The 16,792-nt window shown below is 52.5% G+C and overlaps 7 protein-coding genes across 7 annotated transcripts; 2 read left to right on the top strand and 5 right to left on the bottom strand.

Annotated features, from left to right (window-relative positions):
- Nucleotides 1-2,340: 2,340 nt before the first annotated feature.
- On the top strand, nucleotides 2,341-3,785 carry BO97DRAFT_471224 (MFS general substrate transporter; the record flags this gene model as incomplete). The annotated part of the gene is made up of 5 exons (XM_025700030.1): nucleotides 2,341-2,405; nucleotides 2,467-2,840; nucleotides 2,890-3,093; nucleotides 3,151-3,310; nucleotides 3,395-3,785. The coding sequence occupies 5 exons, from the start codon at nucleotides 2,341-2,343 to the stop codon at nucleotides 3,783-3,785; spliced, it is 1,194 nt and encodes a 397-aa protein (XP_025550354.1).
- A 72-nt stretch (nucleotides 3,786-3,857) lies between these two features.
- Nucleotides 3,858-5,141, bottom strand: BO97DRAFT_471223 (kinase-like protein; the record flags this gene model as incomplete). The annotated part of the gene is made up of 4 exons (XM_025700029.1): nucleotides 4,994-5,141; nucleotides 4,601-4,932; nucleotides 4,117-4,541; nucleotides 3,858-4,085 (listed from the first exon to the last, which is right to left on the bottom strand). Exons 1-4 carry the CDS (start codon nucleotides 5,128-5,130, stop codon nucleotides 3,858-3,860), a joined length of 1,122 nt encoding a protein of 373 aa, XP_025550353.1. The 5' UTR covers nucleotides 5,131-5,141.
- Nucleotides 5,142-5,784: 643 nt separating this feature from the next.
- BO97DRAFT_392777 (DUF453 domain protein) lies at nucleotides 5,785-7,107 on the top strand (the record flags this gene model as incomplete). The annotated part of the gene is made up of 1 exon (XM_025693887.1): nucleotides 5,785-7,107. One exon carries the CDS (start codon nucleotides 5,785-5,787, stop codon nucleotides 7,105-7,107), a length of 1,323 nt encoding a protein of 440 aa, XP_025550352.1.
- Nucleotides 7,108-7,111: 4 nt separating this feature from the next.
- Nucleotides 7,112-9,503, bottom strand: BO97DRAFT_392773 (putative C6 transcription factor). The gene is made up of 4 exons (XM_025693886.1): nucleotides 9,359-9,503; nucleotides 9,180-9,305; nucleotides 8,431-9,124; nucleotides 7,112-8,381 (listed from the first exon to the last, which is right to left on the bottom strand). The coding sequence occupies exons 1-4, from the start codon at nucleotides 9,466-9,468 to the stop codon at nucleotides 7,176-7,178; spliced, it is 2,136 nt and encodes a 711-aa protein (XP_025550351.1). The 5' UTR covers nucleotides 9,469-9,503; the 3' UTR covers nucleotides 7,112-7,175.
- Nucleotides 9,504-9,770: 267 nt separating this feature from the next.
- On the bottom strand, nucleotides 9,771-11,819 carry BO97DRAFT_371177 (cytochrome P450). Its single transcript, XM_025692803.1, has 4 exons — nucleotides 11,409-11,819; nucleotides 10,703-11,336; nucleotides 10,325-10,647; nucleotides 9,771-10,274 (listed from the first exon to the last, which is right to left on the bottom strand). The coding sequence occupies exons 1-4, from the start codon at nucleotides 11,625-11,627 to the stop codon at nucleotides 9,900-9,902; spliced, it is 1,551 nt and encodes a 516-aa protein (XP_025550350.1). The 5' UTR covers nucleotides 11,628-11,819; the 3' UTR covers nucleotides 9,771-9,899.
- A 399-nt stretch (nucleotides 11,820-12,218) lies between these two features.
- Nucleotides 12,219-12,988, bottom strand: BO97DRAFT_406413 (uncharacterized protein). Its single transcript, XM_025695415.1, has one exon. It carries the CDS (start codon nucleotides 12,932-12,934, stop codon nucleotides 12,365-12,367), a length of 570 nt encoding a protein of 189 aa, XP_025550349.1. The 5' UTR covers nucleotides 12,935-12,988; the 3' UTR covers nucleotides 12,219-12,364.
- Nucleotides 12,989-14,754: 1,766 nt separating this feature from the next.
- Nucleotides 14,755-16,671, bottom strand: BO97DRAFT_435482 (MFS general substrate transporter; the record flags this gene model as incomplete). Its single annotated transcript, XM_025697726.1, has 5 exons — nucleotides 14,755-14,867; nucleotides 14,912-15,211; nucleotides 15,244-16,203; nucleotides 16,248-16,343; nucleotides 16,656-16,671. The coding sequence occupies 5 exons, from the start codon at nucleotides 16,669-16,671 to the stop codon at nucleotides 14,755-14,757; spliced, it is 1,485 nt and encodes a 494-aa protein (XP_025550348.1).
- Between the last annotated feature and the right edge of the window lie 121 nt (nucleotides 16,672-16,792).

The following is a 16,792-nucleotide window of genomic DNA, read 5'->3' as shown; positions in this document are numbered from 1 at the left end:
AAGATCGACGATTGCATGTTGGCTCAGGAAGCACCGTTTGATAAGAGAGTGAAAAAAGAGAAAGAAACGAATACCACCGGAGACTAATGAAATAACGTAGACCAAATGAAAGGAATGAGGACGCTTAAGGGATAAAATTTGAGATCAATGTGAGAGCAAAAGAAGAAGGCAAAACGATCCTCACCACGTGGAACCCCGGGTCGCAGCGAGGGTTTATCGGCTAGCGGATCAACTGGGAATCCTAAGCGATGGAGGCGTTCGTGTTCGTGTCAAATGGGCAAAGGAACCCGACACTAGCTGTCCAGATATGCGAATTACAATTGGTCTCTACGATCACCTTCTCGGGGTTATCACTGACTTTAGTTGTTCGGCTCGGGTTGAATCAGTTGGTGATACAGCGCCTCAATAGTTCAAGAACCATCCCGAGCACCAGTCCCAGGAATAGTATTAGAGTGAGGCTGGTGTACTGGTATGCGCATCCTATTCCTTCCTCAAAATAATCGTGACGGAAATTGATCCGATGTATCATATTATATACGGAACAACTGAAATCCTGAAACGAGCTGTCAAAGCTGACAGCTCCTCAGTACTAGACAACTGACCAAGGCCGATATCAGTCATCTGCCCTGTCACCTTCAACTAAAAAGATGAATTTATCATATCTCCTGCTTGTCGCAGAAAGTCGTTCGTGATGACCTGTTCTCAACTCTTTGATTTGCAACAGGGTGAACAGTAACTCCGCCATTGTCTTAAACAGACACTTGCCTGGTATTGTATTGATAAGAGCTCCGTCTCTAAGACACAGATCTATCGTGGTCCTGCGGGGTGGGTGGCGTCCAAGTGGCGGCGTCTGTCTTGAAATGCTTCAAGAAAGCTAGTCTAAATCATCTTCATTCCCCGCAAGACCACGTACCTCTGCGGTCCTGGACTCCTGACAAGTGACAACTGGAACCGATCGCCAATCATGACTTGTTTGTGACAGCGCCCCTCAACTATTTTTCAGGTACGCGCCAGCTGGTCCGCTGTTATTGCTGTTCTCGTTTCCTGCTAAAGAAACACCAAGAACAATTGTGGGAAAAAGTGGGTTAGTGTGTGGGAAAGCAACTGGGAATTTTTGCTATCTCAAAGTTCCATGGGACCGTGGCTGAGAGTAAATTTAAAGTCAAAACAATGGAGCTTAAGGCACGCCGACGGAAAAGGGAGAGCCCGGGCGCCGAGCTTCCTTGCTAGACACCTTGGCTTTAAGGCGGCTATCCCTGAGGTCGGCTGCGCTGCAGATCATCCCGTCCCAGCATTCTGCTTCCGGTCATCATCGATGCTGATCACTGCCAATGCCTATCAACAAGGCAAGGAAGATTTAGCGAAGCCAAGCCTCAAGCACCTTTCCTACCCTCGGCCCTGCCCAGTGTCCACGCCTTCGACTAAGAAGAGCCCGCTAAGCAGTTGAAACTCCATCCATCAGACTATGCCAGAAATCCATCGCACAACAGGCTCGACATCAATGATCGTTCTAGCATATCCCCCATTTGTCTGGTAGAACATCCTTCAATGTCTAAGTCATCACACGAGGCCACAATGCACACTCAAAAAGCGTGCAAACTCCCACAGTAACAGAGATCTGTGGATCAATTAAGACTGGGTGGGTTGATCTACTCGCAAGCACAGACTGCACCTGACTAGCCTGCAGATATTCAGATGAACTGAGGCGGGTTTCTTCTGGCAGTTCCTGAGCATCGAAGCTTACATGAGCTTCCCATATGGAATATTGCGAGGCTTGCGCAGGGGTAATTCAAGATGAACGCCAGCTTTCTGCACGATGGCTCCGCAAGGCCTCCATAGACTATTGACGACATCCGTTGATCCATGCCCGTCGAAGTTATTGCCTCGAGAAAAGCAACAATGCGGTCATATGTATGTCTCCGCTGCCGGTTCCGATCATGCAAGGGTCGGCAGTGGCGCCCAAACTGCTATTTAAGTGGGTGGATCTTCCAGTCCACTGTAGGACATTCACATTCTGGCATTATTTGTGGTTGATCTATTGACTCATGGTATAATTAGGAATCAGTCCGCCATTTAATGCTCTCTTGTAAAGGCTAAGAATCTTCCACGATTGCGTTCTCCTATCAAGCGAGCTCGGCATACATGCTCGTAATGGCATCTCCGCCGGCTTCGGGTACGGCATCGGACTCAAAAAGCCCCTCCTCGGAATTGATGAGATCGACAAGCCATATATCATGGCAAGCATCTTTCTGTCAACCCAACGCAGCTCATGCGACAGTGAATACTGTGGGAGCTCAAGAAGCCATGGAAGTTCAGCAGATAGACCACTCCAACCCTCGCATGGACGGCGGCCTTGTGGCCTGGCTTCAAGTCTTAGGAAGCTGGCTAGCATTCGCAAACACTTGGTCTGTCAGTTTACCATAATCTCGTCATCTGCTTCAGTCGGACTTACCTCTACCACAACAGGGGTCTCACAAGTTCCTACGGTGTCTTCGAAACGCACTACTCCAATGATCTCCTGTCACACTACTCCCCGTCATCCATTGCATGGATCGGCTCAGTACAACTGTTCCTCATGATGGCGATCGGACTTCCGGTCGGCTCGATAATGGACAAGGGTCATCTCCGGCTGCTGGTAGTGGTGGGAAGCTTCATGCAGGTTTTCGGGATGTTTATGACCTCTCTCTGCACGCAGTACTGGCAGGTGTTTCTTGCGCAAGGTATTTGCGTGGGCATTGGGAGTGGCATGTTGGTTGTTCCGTCGGTCGCTGTTCTTCCACTTTATTTCACAACCAAGCGCATGCTAGCTACGGGAATTGCGGCTACGGGAAGTAGTTTAGGTATGGTCGGTCTTTGTCTCGCTGGGATCGCATCCTAATAGACATCTAGCGGGTATCGTGTACTCGATCATGTTACGCAGACTGATAGTCTCCATCGGCTTCCCCTGGGCTGTGCGAGTCCTAGCCTTCGTGATGCTGGGTGGATCGATTATGTGCTGCGCTGTATTGCGACTGCGACCGGGGCGTGTTAAGCGGGCGCCTCTGCAATGGCGCAAATTTACTCACGACTCGTGCCTTTTGTCCTTCACAGCTGGTACTGCCCGCCTTCCCCCCTCGCTTGTCACTCATCCCACTCTAAGATGTAATACAGCATTTACCACGATGATGGCAGCTGCCTACATCCCGTTCTTCTATGTCGAAGCCTACGCCATCGACCTCTCTGTCGACGATGACATGGCATTTTACCTACTGAGCATCATGAACGCGACCAGTCTTTTTGGACGGATAGGGTCCAACTGGCTTGCTGACCGGTATGTGCACGCCTTACTCCCAGGCCACTGCTCATTGGAAATTCTCTATCATTCAATTCGATACCTCTAACACCAGGCAAACAGATACGGAGGTCTCCACCTCGCAATCCCCGGCTGTCTCTTTACCTCCCTCATCCTATTCTTCTGGCGCTTCTCAACTACCCTTCCCGACTTGATTGCCATCGTTTCCATTTATGGGCTTGTCTCGGGGAGTATCGTGTCGCTTCCGCCCGCTATCATTGCCAATCTGACGTCCGATGTCTCCGAGGTGGGAGCAAGGATTGGGGTCTCGTACACAATTGCAGCCTTTGGGGCATTGGTCGGGAATCCGATTGCGGGGGCAGCGAGAAGTTCAAGAAATAGTGCGCAGGTGGAATATCAGGGAACGTGGCTATTCGGAGCCGCAGTGATGTTTCTATCAGCCGTGTTCGTGGTCTTGACTCTGTGGTTGAGAAGAGGTGGTAAACAGAATTGAGGGCCATGCCAGGTAGCTACCGCCTTCTTCTGCATTCTTCAGCGCACTCGGTCTTACTTTCTCAATATAGTATTACAAGTCATCAGAAGCGATTCCTTCGCCAGCAAGCCACGCCATCCCCAGTAACTCCCGCGCACTCCTCCGCCGCACCGGATCAATCATCAACACCCCCCTAAGCAAATCAAGATACTCCGCCTTCTCAGCCCCGTCAATCACCTCAACCCACATCCCCAACTTCAGGGGCCGCTCCACAGGATCCCGGATCCGACCGCCTTCATCAAAGTACCGCCAAACAATCTCCTGATCCCCCTTCATCCAAATACCGCCAAACAATCTCCTGATCGCCCTTCTCCAACAACCACGTCGGGGGCACCCCAAAGAGCGCCTCAATTTCCTCCAAATGATGCTTCATCATATACCCACCCCTCCCCCTCTCCGCCCTTCCGTTAAACAACCGAATCGCATCAAGCAACTCCGGCAACAAAGCGCCGAGGTTCCAGATATCGACCCCCGTGCCCCACTCCGCGCCCAGCATAACCTCTGGCGCGCGGAGCAAGGTCGGCTGGATCCAGTCGGTCAGATGCCGATACACCCAGCTAGCGGACCCCCAATCGCCAAGCACAACCTGCACCTGAATGAACTCAGAGCGGTCGTTGAAGTTCTCCTCGCCTAGGGACAACGATCTGGGAGGGCTCAGGTACTTCTCGATGACGGATGGATCGCGGAGGCGAATCATGATGTTGTCGGGCTTGATGTCTGCATATACAGTCAGTATCGCCCATCAAGCGCAGGAATTGATTGGCAGGGAACCGAACCAGTATGGATGACCCCCGCGGTATGCGCGTAATCCAACGCCAGGAGCAGCTGGCGCGTGATGCGCTTCATGATCTGACTTGGGATTTTGACGCCCTCGAAGAAGAAGGAGAAGCTGTTGAGGTCTTCGGCCATGGGTTCGAGCACGAGACACACGTGGTGGCCATCGGGGTCTTCGTGGGTGAAGTCATCGAGGAGGATGGGGATGTGACGGTGGCCTGGATGGTTGGGGTTTGCTTGCCGCAGGTGGCGCAGGATCTCCAGCTCGAAGATGTCGTGGTCGCTGCCGTAGCAGCCTGAGGTGAGGATCTTGATCGCTACGTAGGATGATTCTCTGGGGATGGGGGTCAGTTAGTGGGTTTGTCTGTGGGTGCAAGGTGAGAAAGGTGACGGACTTCTGGTCTCTGGCTAGCCAGACGGTGGAGTAGCGCCCTGCGCCGCGTTTCTCGAGGAGTTGGTGTCTGCTGTTGAGGATTTGGTTGGTGTTGACTCGTTGGGGATCGGGACCGGTTTCGTCGGGTTGGGTTGGCATTGTAGCTGGATTGGATTGGTCTACAAATAGAATGGATGCAGGTCTTTAGAATCAACTTTGAGCTTTTATATTTCAATATATTTCAAGACTATAAGTTTGTATGCGAGGTTAAGTATAGGAGGCTGAGCTGCAACCTGTCTCCTGCACATAGCATACATCCACCGCCTTCCATACTGGTACCCCGCTCTGCATGCCTATCGCAAGCCACTGCAGCGGTGAAAGTGCCCTAAACAATAGCTGCTGTGCCGCCGCAGCTCAGCCATAGCGTAGACTGTGCCAGACCAATACAGCATGGTCTAGCCTCTTCAATCAGATCCAGACCACTGTTAAACAAAATTGTGTTGCGTTGAAGGGCTTTAAAGTGAGATACACGCATAGAATAAACCCCCCTCGATCAGCAATTATACATGAACCAACAACGATTAGTCCGAAAACCGGCACCACCGCATCAACAACCGGCATCGGCCCCATCCGACCGCCACAAACAAATCCATCGGAACGATCCGACCCCACATCCTCATTCATATACAAAAAGCCCATTCCATCGATGCATCCATGATCATCAAAAACGCTATCTTATCAATCGACCTACCTCACCTCACCAACCCAAAATCCCAAAACCCAATAATAACCACTCCACAAACCCAAAGAAAAATGCTCAAATCCCTCCTCCCCCGCCACCCTCCAAAGCCACCACCACCCTTAACCCCCAAAATCCACCCCCACCGCCCCCTCACAACCACTCCCAAAGAATCAAAAGGAAGACCCCAAAAATCCCTCCCGGCAGCCTACTACCGCGGCGGCACCTCCCGCGCCGTGATCTTCGACCGCGCGCACCTCCCCAAACCTAACAAAAACAAAGAAGCATGGGCCCCGATCTTCCGCGCGGTAATCGGTAGCCCGGACGCGGCGCACAAACGCCAGCTGGACGGCATGGGCGGGGGGATCAGCAGTCTCTCGAAGGTGTGTATCGTCAGCGGGACGCCGACTCATCCGGCTGCGGATGTGGATTATACGTTTGTCTCGCTGGGGGTCGTGGATGATCATGTGGATTATACGAGTAACTGTGGGAATATGAGTGCGGCGATTGGGCCGTTTGCGGTTGATTCGGGGGTTTTTAAGCCTGCTTTGCTGGGGGTGGGGGAAGAAGGGGAGGTGACGGTGAGGATTCATAATACTAATACGGGGAAGATCATTCATTCTACGTTTCCTGTGGTCAGATCTGAGATGGATCCGGGGCTGGTTGAGGCGGCGACGAGTGGGGATTTTGAGATCGATGGTGTGACCGGCTCGGCGGCGCGGATTCAATTGGATTTTCTGGATCCCGCGGGCTCGGTGACTGGGACGTTGCTGCCTACTGGGCGGGAAGTGGATGTCTTTGAGGTTAAGGTGGAGGGTACTAGGGGTGAAAAGAAGATGGAGGTGGAGGCCACGTGTATTGACGTTGGCAATCCGTGTGTTTTTGTGCGCGCGGCTGATCTTGGTGTGAGGGGGAACTTGACGCCGGATGAGCTGACGGCCGATCTGCCGTTGCTGGAGAAGCTGAATCGCATCCGGAGACAGGCCGGTGTGGAGATGGGGATTGCGTCGACACCGGAGGCTGTGCCGGGCAGTATTCCAAAGATCTGTATGGTGGCTGCACCGGGAGAAGATGCGCGCTCGGTCGAGAAAGAGCAGACGCCGCAAAGAGTGGATCTGGTGGCTAGGGCACTTTCGGTGGGCCAGCCTCATAAGGCGCTTCCCATTACGGTTGCGTTGTCGTTGGCTGCGGCGGCGAGGGTGGAAGGGAGCACCGTTGCGCAGATCGTGAATGGGAAAGAGATGATTGATGCGGCCGGGATCACGATCGGCCATGCTAGTGGAAACTTGTTAGTTGGGGCTGCATTCGCCGAGGACGGGGCTCTGAAATCCGGGCGGGTCTTTTCCACTGCCCGGCGGTTGTTCGAGGGAAGAGTGTTTTGGAAGGACGAGCAATAGCTGTGTTCTGTGCTTTACTGTCATCGTGTAAATATGGTCTGTTCTGTGGGTAGCGGAAATACCAATGCTCAAAAGCAGTCCTTCATCACACTTGACAACTCGCCTCCGTAATCAACTATATACTGTCCCCCTCTGCCCCAACCATCAAGCTCCTGTTGCGGTGGCAGTGCTCCCATGCCCATTATCTGAGTTTCCAGACTTCCAACTGCCTCGAACCACTCCATCAACTCCCTCGTCATCTGCTCTCCATCCACCGGCGTGAGGCTCTGCATACTGCCAGCCGACTGCACTGATGGCTGCCCTCCCCTGCTGGCTTGCTCGGCTTCCAGCTGTGTCGGACCGAATGCTGCTTTCTCGCCTTCCACCCCAGCCTCTCCCGCTTTCGGATGCTGACGCATGACCTGCGGACCTAACTTCCTCAAACTCCGGATCGACTTCCACAGCCGTAGTGAAATATATGACTTTGTCGAGAAGCCCTTGATCAATTCCAGAGCCAAGTAGAACTCCTCGCGACAGGGCCCGCTGAACTGCGACGGAGCCTGCGTGACAGCAAGGAACAGCACCGCAACAGCCGAGACAAGAAACCAATTGAATGTCACCTGCTGGAGACGGTAGATATCCGTCGTCTCATTGAGCTGCGTGATGAATTGGATCGTTTCTTTCGCGAGGTCAACTACCATCTGCGACTCGGCGGGGTAGCGCACAATATGCGCAGCAGAATGAAGAACAGGTCGGTGGATGAGCATGCGAAGTTGATTCGAGCGGAGGTAAAGGAGAGCCCGCAGGCGATGAAGACTGCGTGGTGGCTTTAGCTCTGTCTTCGAGGTGGGCGAGGTCTGCTGCTGTTCGAGACGTAACACATCTGGAATGTTCGCCACCCACTGCTGGACCTGCCAGTCTAGATAGTTCATCTCTTCCTTCTTGATCTCGTTGGTATTGTTAAAAGCAGAAATGAACTTCCACACCTTAGCGGCGATGCGACTATACCGAATCATAACACGCAGATATGGAGTTTTCTCCTCCGGCTCCGGTAGCCAGGGGTCGATGTCGCTATCTTCGAGAGAAAAAGGCATACCTGTCCCGAAACTCCAGCGAATGTCGAGAATATAGATGGACCAGAACAGGCGGAGGACGCGGTCCCGACCAGCTGCAACAATCGCAGGCTGGGCGAGCGTTTCCCTTCGGTGAAGACCCCTTTCAAGGCACATGCGCTCGACGATACCGCCAATGCGCCAGGCCAGAATCTCCTCGTCGATCTGGAAGTAAAACATAGCCTAGAAGCACATTAGCTGGGTCCAATTCTTCATCAGAGTGCCTACATACGACAAGCGTTAACAAAATGATACTCTTGATATCAGGCGGTCCCCACACGCAATTATCAGCCACCTCGCGCACACTCTCAAAGAGCCGCATCGCCAGCTCGCTGCTCCCAGCCGCCTCAGCCGTCAACGCACACGCAAAGACCAACCGCAGTATCTGCACATCATCCGTATGCACAGGCTGGAAGCCCGAAGGTCGGGACCCACCCTCCGCCGACCCATACACCACCTCAACCTGATCCAGCAACTCCTGCAGATCCAAGACGGGATACATGATGCCCATCTCCTCCTCATACACTCTGCACAGCCGAGTCGCCTCCACTTTATCGAGCGTCCACAGCGGATCCCCAGCCAGACGAGCATCCAACGCCGCCTGCCCGGGCGAACCCAACGGCAGCGGTGAGGGCGGGTGGTTTGCATCAGCTTCATCCGCGCCATCGTTCTGCTCGACGATTCCCTGGCGTTGGAGATTCGATTTGGCGAGATGCAGACTGAACGCAGATGTCGTCGGGCCTTGGAACGCGGTTTCTCTGACCGTTGACCGGCGACGGAACGGCCGTTGGTTGACTACGTCGGACCGCGCAATGGCGGCGTTTGCCGTGATGCTGCTCTGCGCCAGGGTGGTCACAGCCGCTGAGAGGGTCGTGATCTGCTCCTGCATAGCGCTCATCTGGCTGCAGAGCTGCTCGAGATAGGCCCTGGATGTGTTAGTTTGCTGATCGTCCACCCAGGTCTAGAAACGACGGAGCCTACTGTTGGTCTGTATCCCCATTAATCTGACGCGGGGGGTTATCGTAGATACAGTCGACGCGTTGTCGACCGCATCGCTGGCACGGGGCCTCGCCATTGCACTTGATCTTTCGGCGTTTGCATTCGTTGCTGCGCGCATGTTAGGCTCGAGGTGTGGAGGAAGGGGAGGGCCATGCGCCTACCAAGCTTTGGCGATGTACTTGCGCCGCCGTTTACGGGGATTCGTCTCGTCGTAATCATCTTTGTGTGTCGGAGGGGAGAGATCCCAAGTGCTTAAGGATGGAGGATCCATGATGGCGTGGTGTCAGCGTAAGCAGATACGAGAACGAGTGCGGAGAGGACGGAGGTCACGACGGTAAACAGACGATGGCTCCGACCGCGCCGCGGGGAAATGCCAGGCCAAGCCGGGCGCGGTGGCGGTCAGAAGGACGGAAGATCCCGTGCGGGGGATTCCGCACCCGAGGCAATGAGATGGGCCGAGCTCGCGCCGGCGGTGCTTATCTCGACCACTTTCAGTTAATATGCATTCACCTACCATTCACGGTTGGAAGGTGGTAAAAGGAGGTCCATTACTTTATTACTCATGCTCTCTAGGTGGGATTCTGATTTTCTGAAGTACAAAGGGAGAAGTAGCGCTTTCTTCTGCAAGACTCATAAATTTTCCCAAGCGCAGCTATTCAAACATGTCTAATCATCAAATCGATACTCTACTCAAAATAGCGCTCAAAGATCCTTAGTTCGCTCGTCACTATCCTTGATCCACTGCTTCAGCTTCTCGGGATCTCTCGGCTTGAAGCCCACCTTAAAGGGCTTGGGCTCCGTCGTCAAAGCCGTAGGAATAGCATTGCACTGGATCGCATCCAAGATAGGGCGGTCCGACGGGTTTTTCGCAGGCTGCATCTTGAACGCTGTGATCAACCGGATGTATGCCGTGTAGAGCTCACGGTTAGCCAAATGCGACCCAGCGCACATGCGCGACCCAGCACCGTAGCCGTAGTGAGGAGTACCGGTTCCCTCGCCGACTTCCAGATACCGCTCAGGTAGGAACTGCTCAGGCTTGTCGAAGTGCTCTTCATCGTAGTCGGCTGCGTACGCATTCTGTTTACTCTATCAGTATGAGGTAATTCTGGTGCGGAACGTCAATTTACCATGAAGAAGGTGGTCCCCGCGGGAATGGTCGCGCCGTTGTAGACAATATCCTTGGTGCTTTCACGGGGCAAGCAGATGGGAATGACGGTCCAGAAGCGGAGGGTCTCCTTGACCAATGCCGTCACATAGGGCACTTTCTCTTCCATAAGACACTTCTCCCAGGCGTCGCCGTCGGGATACACTTTCATGATTTCCTCGTAGGCCGTCTGCTGGACACGCTGACCGTCTTCAGAAGCGAGGTAGGCGATACCCATGATGACATTCCCCGGCACGGTGTCCAGACCGGCGGAGACCATGGTCAGACAGATTGATTTGACCTCAGCTACCAATCGTCAGTTCACCATTTCAAGTCCTCGCTGACATGCGGAATCGCTCACCTTCATTCAATTTGGCCTCCGGATCCTTCAGGATATTACCCGTAATGCACGGCTTGTCCGTCCCCTTGGCAATCTGATCCTTGAGAATATCCAACAAATACGTCAAATACTTATCGCGGCGCACCCGGAACGACTCTGCCTCGGTGTTCATCTTGGGAAACAGACGGAGTAGTGGGATATAGTCCTGCCAGTTGTTGCTGGTACTTCGGAAGTTGGAGACCCCGCGCTCGACGTCGCAGATCTCATGCAGCAATTCATTGTCCACATTGCCGCTGATGCGGAACCCGTAGTTCAGAGTCAAGCTGGTGTTGAGCGCGAAACGCTGAAAGTATGCGACCGGGTTAATGTCCTTGGTGCCGTCGTTGCTGTCCTCGAACAACTCCTTGATACTGGCGGTGGCCTCGAGGTCGATGATTGGCATGTAAGATTGCACGGCGGGGCGGTTCAAGGCGGTGGCGGCCGCCTTGCGTCGACGCTTGCAGGACTCGTCCCAGGGGGAGGTACCGATCGTGAAGCCCTGGGAGCTGGACACGACGCTGTGGAAGGTGTGAAAGGTCGGGCGCGAGATCAGAGCGGATTGGTCTTTGATCCACAATTGGCGGACAGAATCGAAGCTGTTGGCGAAGACGATGCGCTGGCGGAGGGAGGTATTGGGTCAGTTCTCTTCCGTGTATGTACCAACTGTGATTCCCACGCGAGCGCATACCCGATTACCCATCCGAACCTGGAAGACCGGACCGTATCTCTTCGCCCATTTTCGAGTCACTGTAGCATGTTGATCTCCTAATTGCAGGAGGTTGCCGAATATAGGTACGCCTGGGATCTCAGGCAAGCCCTTGATCTTGGGGGTGTCGGTGCGGTTGAGGTAGCGGACAATGAAGTATGTCACCGCGATGGCGGCCAGGGCAAGGGTCTGTATGGACATTGTGTGGAGGATGGGAGTGAAAGGATGTTCAAGCTGCGACGGTGGTGTCTCAATGAACCTTTATACGTCTTGTCTGCGGTTCTCCTCGGCTTATCGTGACATACTCTGAACCGCTACATGCAACAAGACCTTGAAATAGCTGGTACTGGCGTCATGGGCCGACCGGCCGACAGCATGGCTTGGGGCCAAGCGCGCTCTCGTTGGATGCAGCAGCTCGACTGACTGCAGTGTCGTAGTGGGTTGGGTTCCAAGTTCCCCGCACTTTCACCCTGGATTGGAATGATCAATGCACGGGCGCAATTGGCTAGGGCGGGATTTCGGAATGGAATGCCGCGACCCCGCTCCTAACGGAAGCGGAATCGGGGCCGAGACGACCACTTGCAAAATTATTGCTGCTTCCGCTGTTATCCGCTATGAATCTTCGGCCCGATGCTTGAGCTTGAGTCCGACATGATGTGCTTTCTTGGGATAAGAACGGGTCACGGGGGGTTGTCACTCCCTCCGAGACTGTACGTTTGAATCATTCATCACCATGGCTACGCAGCATGATACTCGTCATCCCATTTATTTTGTTCAATTTAACCATGTCCAGTGATATCAACAACTTCCATTTCATTCCTTGTGTAACATGAAAATACAAATCATGCAACAACTCATAGCAGGTATTGACGTATCTTTCCCTTCCTCAGCCAAAGAGCAGAGCTTCCTTGCCTCCAGAACATTTCCCCATGCCCGCCTCATCCTGAAACCCCAACACAGATATAATAACCGTACCACATGTTGGTGCACCCGGTGCCCACCGCCGGATTCCAAGTGACAATATTCTGTACAGTGATTCCCTCTTTCGTCGCAACGGTGGTGCACGTATCGCCCGACGCAACCAAGTAAAAGGCATTACAGTTGCTCACCATGCCCGTCTGAACCGGAGTGGGAGTCGACACCGCAGTTGCTGTGGTAGTCGTGGTCGTAGTTGTTGTTGTTGGTCCCACCCCGATGCAGACATAGTACCCGAGCCACAGATTATTGCACCCGCTGCCGACGTTGCTGTTCCACGAATAGAAGTCCGACAGGGAGATGCCGGCTGCCGTCGCGATACTCGCGCAGTTATCGCCACTGGCAACGAGGTGGAACGAGTTGCAGCTTGCGGCGATACCGGGCTGGGTAGGAGTAGGAGCTGCGGCGTCTGCGGCGCTGTAGACTTTGGGTGCGGTAACGAGAGTGGTGGGAGTGGAGGGCACAGAAGGAGGAAGAATGGCTGCTGCGAAGGGGGTCGCTAGAGCCAAGACAGAAATGAAGGAGAGAACCATGGTGGATAATTGAGTGATTGATACTTGGATGCTTGACCTCTATAAATTGATGGCTGATGGGATTCGATTAATGGTGGAGGAACCCGCTCTTTTTATATGTCAATTGCTAATATCTGGCAAGGCCCATGACAAGCCTGCATTGAATCACGAGGCCGCTTTGTGTGTCAAGGAAAGCATAGAGTGTCAGCCTGGGCCGACTGGGAAGACAGTTGTCTCATGCCCATTAATCAGAATTGATGCAGGTCTCATATTCTGAAGTTTGTCTAAGATCATGAAGAGTGTGCTATCCAATAATCAGGGGTCGCTCCTGGAAACTCCTGGTTTGATTGGTTGCCTGACTAACCCCTTGTCGTTGAGATATCTCTCATCCAAGGTATCTTGATTATAGACCCATGCAGAAGATGTTCAGCCGGTTGCAGGGACTGTGAAGTGTAGTGGTGTCGGGTCTCAGCCATTACATCCCAAGCGAAGCTGACGGTCCGCAAGATGTTACAAGGATGCTTGCAGGTAGAGTGACACGCTGATCCCTCCAAGGATCTTGTTGGCCGGATTGTTCGGATCGCTCGTATTATGTTTCACAAGGGTGATGTCCTGGCTTAAGTTCCAGCTTCCAGTATAACTCTATCCTGACTCAGGTTCCGGCAGTTATCACCTAGTTAGCCGCCGAAGCAATCTTTTCTGCTTGGTAGAACATAGGATGGGGCTCAAAGAAGGCATCCGAACGATCAACGAAAGGGGAAAATAGTTCTACTAGCTGCTTGATTGGTGTTGATGGAGCTCAAACTCGGCTAGGTGCATATACAAACCATCAGAGAGGAGGGAGAATAAGTCACACGTGCCGTTCATCAGGATGACTGCCTTAGTCTCCAAGGCTTGTGTCACTCCTGCCCCGCGGCTGTTCAGCATATGGACTCATGTTGTCTTACCTGCAGGACTCATGCACGCAGGAATGATGAGATACCAAAAGCAATTATATCCTTACCCTAAGCAAGACGTTTGCTTGATTCTGGTTTGTGGGTATGTAGTTCAGGTGTCTCAATACTGACTCAAAATTCGTGGTCTGTGGCTGCAAAGCTTGGTTCATGCCAGGCCTATGATAACAAAAAGGGAGACAAAGACGGGCGATGTTCCTGAAGCAAGCATAACTTGAGCCTTGCTACCCCGCTTTGTCAGGCCACCAGCACAACGTCAGTGCGGGGGTGCCGGGGACGTATCCGAGCTACTGCATGTCTCGAAAAGGTGGCAAAAAAGTAATATCGACTATGTGCGGCTGGCAGCGTTGCATCCCAGCAGATGACTCTTAGTTGTGCTAAGGAATGAGACACAAGTGTCTCTTGTTGCTCATCTCTCGAAGCTCCAGGATAATGGAGTGTTGCATTAGTGATGATTTTGAAAGAAGTGGGTGGCTGAGGCGAAGAAACCAAGGACATGTCAGATGCCTGGAAAGCACAACAGCCAAGAAATATGAAGCGAAGCTTCAAGCTGCGGAGAAAGATTGGCGATGCAAAACCAAGACATTTCAGCGGAAAGCTAGCCTGTTGAGGCTGCCGGCCAAAGACTCGAACTCAGGCCTCCGCTGAGCCCCAGACCTATAACAGGCAAATAGGCAAAGGGAAACATGAATGCAACAAGCTTACGATCTAGAATTTGCGTTAGGCATAAGTAGTGTGAACCTCAAGTTTTAATTTCCTACCATGTAATGTACGGTACATGCTACGGAAAATCATGCAACGACATTGAACATGCGAGTTACCATTCTATACAACCAGGTATGAAATAGGATACAGGGAGTCGGCCAAGGGCAAGCCTGACATACACCTCTACGCCAGGGACTCCTTTCTTGACGCACTGAGCTGACTGGTCCGACGTGCAGTCGCGTGCCTTTGCCTGTCCGCCGCAAGGCTCTGTGCGAACTTGCTCCTAGCCCGAATTTCTGGTCCCTTCCAATAGAATATGGAAATCGGGATGGTCACCAACCGGCCAAACAGGCAAAAATGGTGCTAGCCCATTGATGGTGAAAGCGTCCTCCGATGTTGGTATACATCGGGGTCGCGTACATGGCGGAGAGACCAGCGAGCAGATCTCGTGCGAATCCGTTGCCACCGGTAGCGGACGCGGAATACTCGCCATAAGCCGCGACCATATAGTCTATCGTGGCCATGTGGATGCCATAATTGGCGATAGTAATCAGAACAACAAATACTAGAGGCACCATCCAATGAGTATACTCTGGGCCTATGGATGTCCAGGCGAAACCGAAGAGTCCGATCGTCTCTACTGGTGCGATGAAAATAGAAGCAAGAGCCGACGCTCAGCTACCCGAGCTGTATCACCCTCGCGACGTCGGATCAGACGTTGACGGTAAATATCGGGCAAGAAGATGGCATATGCAACTAAATACCCCACGACGATAGCGATGAAGCATAATCCTACCTGCCAAGGATTGAAGCCCCACCACTTGAAGACCAAAGAAAATGACTCAATGCATGTGAAGATTAGCTCATCCGAAAAGCTGTTTAGAAGAGACAGAAAGAGCACAATAGACTCGCGCAGAAACATTTCGAACGGTCGGCGCCATACCCGGAGAATTCCTTTGGCATCAAATCGAGAAGGTTTGAGCTCGTTGGGGCTATGAACATTGTGGTCCTCGCTAGTCATACGCCGATGTTTTGCTTCCCGATCTAATAGAATGGTAGATCGTGTTTCAGTAACAAGGAAACACTGGAGAACTTGGGTGATACCGCCGAAGATAAGCTGGATCCAAAAGTTCCATCGCGAGTTTAACCATTGCTCCATCATACCTCCGAATATGGGTCTGATTGTGGTGTCACTGACGGAGCTCAAGACCACATATGCCGCAGCAAAACTCTGGTCATCTGGCTCCCACATATCGGCAGTCATGCCTAGCGTGACGGAGCCCCCTGCTGAGAAAAGTCCACCGAGACCGCAACAAACCACCATAGTGCCGAAGTTAGGTGCCAAGGCACAGGGGATCTGCCAAGTATTTACAAAGAGAAGGCTCAGCCGCATGATCGGCCATCGACCAAATTCTTCGCTCCAGGGTGCCCATAGCTCGCAGCCAAAGGCGTAGGTCACCAGAAAGATCATTTGACCCGCTCGAGCCGCTTGCTGGCTGATATGGAAATGTTCCGATAACTGTACCACGGCATTGGAGTATGTGCTGCTGTTGAAGTTCATGGACATTTGAACGACAAAGATAACAGTTAGGATCGTCCACTTCTTGTACCATGGAAGCTGAAGCCGAGCCTCTCGTACGCGTCATCCTCAGTCAATTCGCGCTTTCCATCGCCACGGAATTTGCCTCGCAAATCACTATCGACATGGGACAATGCTGCATCTTCAGCATGTAAGTTGGTGGGCCGTCGGGTAGGGCTTAGGTCGTAATCTTCTAGACCAGAGTCTTTCTTTTCTGACTTCTCGGGGCCAGGAGTGGAGGGTCATTAAAATTCGTTTCTTGAGGCCATAGTTTCCACAGCGGTTGAAATCTTGGCTCACATCCAATATGTAACGTTGTTGAAAGTCTATCAGGTCGTTTCGGTTAGGTGAGATGAATGATTTTTGCGACCAGGAAGTAAGGTAACGATAGCTGGATAGTGAATTATCCACTGATTAAGTAAAGGCAGCATAAGTAGCTTGGTATATTAACAAAGCATGAGCAATGCATGAGGAAGAAGAGCCGCTATGAGTTTTATAAACACACTCACAATATCCTTCATGCTAGTAATTGTTAGTGGAAACTGAACTGTGTCGACAATCTGCTTTAGGCAGGCCCCGGGGGGGCGCGACGTCATAAATCCCCTAAAGTCCCCCGGTTAGCATCGAACCCTGTACAAGCAA

Source organism: Aspergillus homomorphus, assembly GCF_003184865.1.
Source record: "Aspergillus homomorphus CBS 101889 unplaced genomic scaffold BO97scaffold_24, whole genome shotgun sequence".
NCBI classification, from domain to species: domain Eukaryota; kingdom Fungi; phylum Ascomycota; class Eurotiomycetes; order Eurotiales; family Aspergillaceae; genus Aspergillus; species Aspergillus homomorphus.
Note: the sequence above shows the minus strand (reverse complement) of the source record. Positions and strands in the feature narration are given on the sequence as shown.

Coding starts and splice junctions, on each gene's coding strand:
- BO97DRAFT_392773 (XM_025693886.1), bottom strand. CDS start 9,468: ATGGATCCTCCATCCTTAAGCACTTGGGATCTCTCCCCTCCGACACAC. Junction 9,125..9,179: donor AATGGGGATACAGACCAACA/GTAGGCTCCGTC, acceptor TAACACATCCAG/GGCCTATCTCGAGCAGCTCT. Junction 8,382..8,430: donor TCATTTTGTTAACGCTTGTC/GTATGTAGGCAC, acceptor ATGTGCTTCTAG/GCTATGTTTTACTTCCAGAT.
- BO97DRAFT_371177 (XM_025692803.1), bottom strand. CDS start 11,627: ATGTCCATACAGACCCTTGCCCTGGCCGCCATCGCGGTGACATACTTC. Junction 11,337..11,408: donor AGGTTCGGATGGGTAATCGG/GTATGCGCTCGC, acceptor TCCCTCCGCCAG/CGCATCGTCTTCGCCAACAG. Junction 10,648..10,702: donor GGAGGCCAAATTGAATGAAG/GTGAGCGATTCC, acceptor GACGATTGGTAG/CTGAGGTCAAATCAATCTGT.
- BO97DRAFT_406413 (XM_025695415.1), bottom strand. CDS start 12,934: ATGGTTCTCTCCTTCATTTCTGTCTTGGCTCTAGCGACCCCCTTCGCA.